This window comes from Bufo gargarizans, chromosome 9, assembly GCF_014858855.1.
Source record: "Bufo gargarizans isolate SCDJY-AF-19 chromosome 9, ASM1485885v1, whole genome shotgun sequence".
NCBI lineage: Eukaryota > Metazoa > Chordata > Amphibia > Anura > Bufonidae > Bufo > Bufo gargarizans.
Window position 1 is genome coordinate 175,043,162 of NC_058088.1, and position 9,032 is coordinate 175,052,193.

The following is a 9,032-nucleotide window of genomic DNA, read 5'->3' on the forward strand; positions in this document are numbered from 1 at the left end:
GCACCAAGAATAAAAGTCTTTGTTCTTGGGAACGGCGCAACCGATTTTCACAAGACAGGTATCATTTTAATAAACAGTAGCAACCCTGACCAGTTTAATAGGGTTGACCCTGATAACAGGTGCTCTTTAATACTGGTGTTGGTCATGGCTATGGTCAGGAAGATATTAATTTGTGATTATATCCAGTCAGCACTGGAGACGGTTTGATTCATAAGAGGATTAGGCTGTCAGGATGAGGTGACGCTGGTGCAGGAGGGGAGAACATGTGGCAAGGTCTGACTGGAGAAGGTCAGCTGGCCAAACGCAATGGAGAACAATCAGGCGAAACAACATCTGTATGGAGGGTGCAGCCTGGCATATAAGTGGCACCTGTGGCTAGACTAGCTGCCCCTCTCAGGTGTAGCACAGCTTGTACATATATGTTCCTTGTGCATTTAGTAGATGAATGATATCTCCAAAAGGGTCCATTAACACGTCCGCAATTTCGGAATTGCGGACCCATTCATTTCTATAGGGCAGCCGGATCCGGAACTGCGGATACGCCCTTCCGGGTCCACAATTCCGATCACGAAAAAAATAGAACATGTCCTATTCTATTAGTGCTGGCAATGTGCGGTCCGCAAAATGCGGAACGCAGATTGCCGCTGTCCGTGTTTTGCGGATCCACCCTTAGGGCTCATTCAGACAGCTGTATGCTCTCCGCAAAAATACTGAATGCTAGCCTTTTTTTGCGGATCCGCAAAATAACGGATAGCATTCAGTATTTTTGCGGACCCATAGACTTCAATGGTGCAATGTTCTGATTTTCACGGACAAGTAAAGGACATGTTTCATTTGTTTTGCCGTGGAATAGAAAAGGGCCCCATCGAAGTGAATGGGTCAGCATCTAATCCGCCAAAAAAAAGGCACCACCTCACTGAGCCTGTTATTGGGATTTACAGCTTTACCATCTGTATTTATGACAAAGTGCTGCTAATTGATGATATTTATTGCAAGACTACAATTTACAAGTAAAGTTCCTGTTTGGTTAAACTACTGCCTCTCTCTTCATTCCATCCCATCTCCTCATTGCATCTAACGGTGCTGGCGTCACGAACAACACAGGGGCCCAGCGGCAAAAGCACCTTCAAACCCAAACCATCAAGGGCACCTCAACCACCATCTGTTCCCTTTAACAGAGAGTGCGCCGGAGGATTTAGTGCTGTCTTCCTCTCCACTGTAGGCCGGCCCAGGGGCGCTACAGAAGTGAGTACAACTACTACACCCATCCGGCACACCACTACACTCACATATTGCCCCTGCGGTCTGGCACGTTGCAAGAATGAGGACACCTCCATACACATCAGATAGTCGCCTCGCCCTGTCAAAATTGGCAGGTTCAGCCACCATTACAGCATATAAAATATGCCTTAAAGCAGAGAGACTAGAAGAAATGAAATAATAGTAAGTAGAGGAGCAGCGGCATACAATGGGCCCCATAGCAAGAACCTGAATTGGGCCCCCATGTCCGGATGAGCCAGATCCGGCACTACCGTGATTTTCATTGTTGTGCTCCTATGACAGAGCAGAACAGCGAACGTCACTACCACAGATGTGAACCAAACCTAATATACACCTCAGCTGCTGCAGAACATCATAAGTCTCATCATGACCAGTATAGGCCTGTTTCACACTGCTGGCAGTAGTTCCAGAACGCTGTTTCGGCAGGGAACGGCCTCCTGGAGCTCTACAGGTACAATGGGGCTGGTGGGCACTCCGATAACCTCAAGCCGTGCCAGATCCAGACAGTTACAGACTGCTCTCTGCCGGAACTACTGCTGGCAGTGTAAAACAAGTGAAAATTAGTGGGCAATATATGGAGGAGAGAACTACAACTCCCAATATTCCCAGACTATTGTAAGGCATCAGTAACCATTACATGGAGGGGGATACAGTAGGAGAAAACTACAACTCCCAGTATTAGGATGTTATGGGCAATCCCAGGACACCACTCGCCCCTCCTACCCATGTAGTTTCACTACATTTTCCTCTCCATGGCTGAGCTCCAACTCCCTGACCTGGTCACATGACAATGACATCATCACAGGTCCTTCAGTTATAAAACTATTGACTCTGTACTCTGTATGGCTGCCCTGATCACATGCTGATGACATCATTGCAGGTCCTTCAGCTGTAAAACTACTGATTCTGTACTCTGTACGGCTGCCCTGATCACATGCTGATGACATCGTCACTGGTCCTTCATCTGTAAAACGACTGACTCTGTACTTTTTGCATGGCTGCCCCGATCACATGCTGATAACATCATTGCAGGTCCTTCTGCACATTTAGCTATGTTTTCACAGTTATTTATTGGTGATGAGAGAAGCGAGCTTTAGGTCCTAGATCCGAAGACAATTCGCTCAAAACCTCGGTTTAATGCTGTGCGGAGATCCATCTCCGTGCAGCATTAAAATGTACAGCCTCCAATAAGGCGAAGTCAGTTATTCCCGGAGTCTCGCGATACTTCGGTGAATAACTTTGGCATCTGATTTTTTTAACTAAAAAAACATTTTAAAACCTGGATCCGAACTCGGCTTCGATTACGAGATACCAGTCGGAACCAAAGCGGAGTTCGGATCCACCTATTTCCAGCTGTCCCATAGAGAATGACTGTAGCAGCAGGACGCATGCTCGACCAGCGGTCGGACCACCCATGATCACTTAGGGCTCTTTCACACTTGCAATGTTCTTTTCCGGCATAGAGTTCCGTCGTCGGGGCTCTATGCCGGAAAAATCCTGATTATCCCCATGCATTCTGAATGGAGAGAAATCTGTTCAGGATGCATCAGGATGTCTTCAGTTCCGGACCGGAACGTTTTTTGGCCGGAGAAAATACCGCAGCATGCTGCGCTTTTTGCTCTGGCCAAAAATCCTGAACCCTTGCCGCATGGCCGGATCCGGAATTAATGCCCGTTTAGCTTTTTCTGAATGGTTGCCATGGCTGCCAGGACGCTAAAGTCCTGGCAGCCATGGTAAAGTGTAGTGGGGAGCGGGGGAGCAGCATACTTACAGTCCGTGCGGCTCCCGGGGCTCTCCAGAGTGACGTCAGGGCGCCCCAGGCGCATGGATGACGTGATCGCATGGCACGTCATCCATGCGCATGGGCCGCTCTGACGTCATTCTGGAGCGCCCCGGGAGCCGCACGGACTGTAAGTATACCGCTCCCCACTACTACTATGGCAACCAGGACTTTAATAGCGTCCTGGCTGCCATAGTAACACTGAACGCATTTTGAAGACTGATCCGTCTTCAAATGCTTTCAGTTCACTTGCGTTTTTCCGGATCCGGCGTGTAATTCCGGCAAATGGAGTACACGCCGGATCCGGACAACGCAATGTCATTCCCTATCCTGTGGACAGAGAATGACTGCAGTCGCGGCACTATATGGTGCTTTTACAATCCCCTGAGTAACACCTTATCTAGGGAGTTTGCTCTCACTCAGTTCCTTTAAATTTCCCACAGACGTCACCGGTAGAACTCAGGACGTGGACCTGTCATCTCTTCTTATCTGAAGTCCTATCCAACTTGTAAGACCTAGCTGGTTAATGATTGTCAGAATACGTGAATACCGAGGTCTGCTTCATGGATGCTGCACTGGAATGGTAGAGACTGAAAGTACAGCGTCCCCGTAGTGTCACCGATGTACTACAGTCTACAGCGGACTGAGAGTGATCTGTCCCTGGGTGGTAGGGTCATGAGGACCTCACCAATGACATAAGCCCCGCTCTTATACTATAAGGAAGGGGTGCACTGTCAGACTGGATCCCCAGGATCAAAAATAAAACTTAAAGGGGTATATGACCAAGAGAAACATTTATGGCATATGGAACGTATATAGCGTACGTGGAGAAGACATGGAAAATACATGTGAGCGGCCACCAGATACAAATGGCCATGTGACCAGATGGTTGGAGTCCACACAGACTGGTATCAAGGGCCACATGTGGACATGGGCCGCAGGCTGTGCAACCCTGCCATAAGGAATACTTACAACATTTTCTATTATATCTATCTATCTATCTATTATCTATCTATCTATCTATCTATCTATCTAATTATATATCTATCTATCTATCTATCTATCTATCTATCTATGTATTTCTCTATCTTTCTATCTGTCTGTGGAGCTATCAGTAGCAGAAGTCCCCTTTGCCCCCTGTAGATGTATGCTGACCCTGGTTGGAGAAGGTTGTCCATTCTGTCGGTGAGTTATGTTTCTGCTCCGTTGTGTTCATCCATGGTTACACATTCACTATGGTTCTTCACCATTAACCTGCTGTCATCTTCTAGTAACCTATCTGAATCTATATCTCTGATATTAACCTGTCCACTAACTGTGTCCGCAACTCAGCTCCGTTAAAGTAGCGCTCCCACAAGCATTTTTATTCTCTGTAGTAAACTGTAGTGAAGGTAATCTTCTTAGGGCACTTTTACGCTTGCGGCAGAGGATTCCGTCAGGCAGTTCCGTCGCCAGAACGGATGGCATTTGTCAGACGGATCCGGATGCGGATCCGTCTGACAAATGCATTGAAATACCGGATACGTCTCTCCGGTGTCATCTGGAAAAACGGATCCGGTATTTGTTTTGCATTTTTAAAGGTCTGCGCATGCGCAGACCGGAATGCCGGATCCGTTTTGCCGGAAACATTTAATGCCGGATCCAACACTAATACATTTCAATGGAAATTAATTCCGGATCTGGCATTCCGGCAAGTGTTCAGGATTTTTGTCCGGAAAGAAAACTGCAGCAGGGACTGAACTGATGCATCCTGAATGGATTGCTCTCCATTCAGAATGCATTAGGATAAAACAGATCAGTTTTTTTCCGGTATTGAGCCCCGAGGACGGAACTCAATACCGGAAAACTTTAACGCAAGTGTGAAAGTACCCTTACAGGTTATAACCTCCCTTCTGATCCTCAGCCGTGTCATGTGACCAACACCTGACTCTCCAAATAACACAGCTTCTCATGTCTGGACATGAAGCCAGTTTCTCTGTGTATTCCTATGGGAGCCTCAATGTCAGTCTCATAGGAACAAATAGAGAAGTAATTGACTTCCTGTCCAGTGTCAGTTGGAGATCAGAGTGCTGGTCACATGACACAGCTGAGGAGCAGAAGGGAGGTTATAACTCACAAATACAGTCACTGGTAAGAAGATTACCTCCCCTACAGATCATATCATGTACCTTCCTAACAGGGCAGAACATTTTTTAAGGTGAAAGGGCCTGAGTTGCAATACCAGACACAACCAGGTGTGGCATTGTTTGGGGCAGAAAGCAGCCATGTTCTAAGCCCGTAAAAACCGTGTAAGTTGCTGTATTAATCACAGGTCATATTATGGCTGAGCTGGAAGGTCTACATCTCATTTTGGAAAGTTCTCCTTTCCTCATGTATGATGACTAGAGCTGCCTGAAGCTTTAATCTTTCTGGGGTCACAGGACCCTCATTCTCCTGATAGGTGAAGGCCTCAGTAGAACCCATGTCTTTCCTGCATGCATGGCAAATTCTGTGGATATTTTAGAAATGTTTACCAAGGGAATACCCCTTTAAGTGACATCACCGCACCAAGCCTGGTGATGTCACTAGTCCCAGTCCCAAGGCAGACATAGCAGAGCTAGAGAGAGTTCAGAGGAGGGCAACTAATGTCATAACTAGAATGGGTGGACTACAGTACCCTGAAAGATTATCAGCATTAGGGTTATTCACTTTAGAAAAAAGACGACTGAGGGGAGATCTAATAACTATGTATAAATATATCAGGGTCCGTACAGAGATCACTCCCATCATCTATTTATCCCCAGGACGAGGGGACATCCTCTGCGTCTGGAGGAAAGAAGGTTTGTACACAAACATAGAAGAGGATTCTTTACGGTAAGAGCAGTGAGACTATGGAGCTCTCTGCCTGAGGAGGTGGTGATGGGGAGTACAATAAAGGAATTCAAGAGGGGCCGGGAAGTATTTCTGGAGTGTAATAATATTACAGGCTATAGCTACTAGAGAGGGGTCGGGGATCCAGGGAGTTATTCTGATGCCTGATTGAAGTCGGGAAGGAATTTTTTCCCCCTTAAGTGGGGAAAATTGGCTTCTACCTCACAGTTTTTTTTTTGCCTTCCTCTGCATCATCTTGCAGGATGACAGGCCGAACTGGATGCACAGATGTCTTTTTTCGGCCTTATGTACTATGTTACTACGTAATGACATTGCATTACAAGTGCATGCTCTAATTTAATGCAGGCTCATTAAGGGCCCCTTGTGTATCCAGCTCAGGAGCTGAGGCTGATACTGCTGGACACGGAGATATAACATAAAGTCCTGAAATTCAGGAGCACAAAGTGGCGTCCAAGAAACCGAATACGACGGGTCTGTCTGGTGCGTGTGTTAACCCCCTAGGTACCAGAGCAGTGTGTGCACACGCCCCTCTCTGCTTTTTATAGTGGCCAGAGCTCCCCATTTAAGGAATGACAGAATGGAGACGGCAAGGGGTGACGTGAAGTAGACGGCTGACATTAGCTTATAGCACTACAGATTATATACTATACATATAATCTGTATAATATAATATACCATATCTATCTATCTCATATCTATCAGGTTATCTCATATCTATCAGGTTATCTCATATCTATCTATCTCCTATCTATCTCCTATCTATCTATCTATCTATCTATCTATCTATCTATCTATCTCATATCTATCTATCTATCTATCTATCTATCTCATATCTATCTATCTATCTCATATCTATCAGGTTATCTCATATCTATCTATCTCCTATCTATCTATCTATCTATCTATCTCATATCTATCAGGTTATCTCATATCTATCTATCTATCTCCTATCTATCTATCTCCTATCTATCTATCTATCTATCTATCTATCTATCTCCTATCTATCTATCTATCTATCTATCTATTGTTTCCATAGATATTCACCCTAATTTTTGTATGCAGATAATAAAGTTACACTACTGTTGCTTTCCCTAAGAAGCTGGTATTTCATAGCAGAGATCCCATATTTATATTGTACATTTCCCATAAGTCACTTATTTCTTCAGTAGGAGACCTGACGTAGGCCACTTGGTAGGTACTTAAAGTGGCAGTAAGTCATACATCAATGCACCCACCCGGGCTCTGACCACTTATTCTAAGCACATATGAGGACAAGTACCCCCTAGAGACAGGGAATATTCTGTCAACCACACAGGATACAAAGCACCTATGGTATCCCTGGCTTAGCAGAGCGTTCGCTTGTCCTTGACCATTGCTGGTCCTGTTCATTGTAAGTACAGACTATGCACCTGCTTCATCAGAAATCATACGGCCTGAGACAGTGCCTTGGCCAGGGTGGTCGTCTATGAATAGACTGAAGTTAAGGTTAGGTCATTGTGATATTACAAATAAATTGAATGAAGATATGGAAGCAGACCTTGAGACCAGAGTAAGGAAAAACTAGAAGGTCTGGAAGCATGGGCATGGGACAGCCTAGTTATTGAATTGCTGATGTACAATGTGGGAAGCAGACAGGGATGACAGAACATATACAGGTTGACAACTTTGGTAAGAACCAGGTGGACTAGCTAAATAAATATGGGACCCAAGGCCTGGAAGGGTATGTTCTACACAAGTGTCATGACTCTACACACCCACCTCCTCCATTCTTGTAGCATAGGTAGGGGAATCTCCACACGTTTCCAAGTCCAACGGCAAATCCCACACAGGACATTATGAAATCCATCTGCCGAGTCCAGGTTTCCCTCTCAGGAATGGCTTCCCTAGACTTTGAGGAAAAGATGATGCCCCCTTTGATGGAGCCATTAGGACAGAAGTCGGTATGTCCATTCCCGCTCGGTATGAGTTGTCCATTTTTTTCATCCACATTGACATTGTAGCTGCCATTCTCCAAGGACAATTTCCTCTTCTCCATTTTTTCGAGAAAAAACAAAAAAAAAACAAAGCTTACCCAACCAGTTCTTTGATCCTCAGGTATCTTCCCTACCACCCGCTCGTGGACCTAACAAGCCCCCTTAGAAATAAATAATACTGTAAAAGAAACAAAACGACAGTAGGAGAAGCAAAAAAGAAAATAAAAATATAAAAGAAAGTCAATCAATTTGGCAATTGAAAGGGATCGGGGGGGGGGAAAAAATCCCTAAAAATGAGAAAGAAGAAAAGGGGCTAGGGGTTGAGGGGGCAAAGTCAGAAACCGTCCACAAAGCACTTAAAGGTGAGCCGGAAGAATCTCATGGGTTACTGCGTTGGAAGTCAAAGAAGGAGGAAATTTGGGGGGATCGGTGAGAAACCCAAGCCCTCAAGAAGTCGGCTAAAACTGCAGTGTAATTCAGCACGATATCAGCTCTATCGACGGTGTCCTACAAGGATTTCTAAATCCTACGCTCCTGAACCAGGAGGCTTAATAGCTCAGGGTGGATAGTTCCTCCCTTTAACCCTCCTCTCTCGTCTTGCCCTTCCTCTTCTTGCCTTGCACCTACTCCTTCTTCGTCTGATGCTGTGTTTCTCTGAAGCTCTGTCAAAGCCAATTCCTCTCTCGATGGCTAGGGCTCCTTGTTGTCCTCCACGCCTCCACCTCTTTACTCCAGCTCTTCCCCTCCTTTCTCAATCCCTTCTGTTGATTCCATTCAGAGTAAACCCCTTCTGCTGCTGCTGGACGACACTGTCATAGAGCTGCGAGCAGAAGACCTCACGTGGTTTCTATTTCGGGAAGTTCATGCAAGGAGTGGGATGCAGAAAGGGGAGGGAGAGATGTAGATGCATCAAGGCATCTGCAACCCAGTAGGAACCCTCTACGGAGTCAGCTCCATCGAAGCCCTCCTGGAGGACCAAGGTTGACCATGCCCTGTCCTCTGATCGGTCGCCTTACTGTGTGCAGTCACTGTACATATCTGTGGGACTGCTGTCCTTTCTCAGGAAAGTCTTATCGCTATCAGTCTAGATACCGGGTCTAGCAATTATTGACTTTTTCATAAGTCCA

The 9,032-nt window shown here is 45.8% G+C and overlaps 1 protein-coding gene across 1 annotated transcript in view; it reads right to left on the reverse strand.

Moving 5' to 3' along the window:
* Positions 1-8,698, reverse strand: part of SLC6A8 (solute carrier family 6 member 8) — a 52,196-nt gene extending 43,498 nt beyond the window's left edge. The window contains exon 1 of the mRNA XM_044306174.1: positions 7,691-8,698. Within this exon, the coding sequence (XP_044162109.1) occupies positions 7,691-7,967 (277 nt within the window). The 5' untranslated portion in view covers positions 7,968-8,698. The remainder of the gene's footprint in view (positions 1-7,690) is intronic.
* Positions 8,699-9,032: the final 334 nt, after the last annotated feature.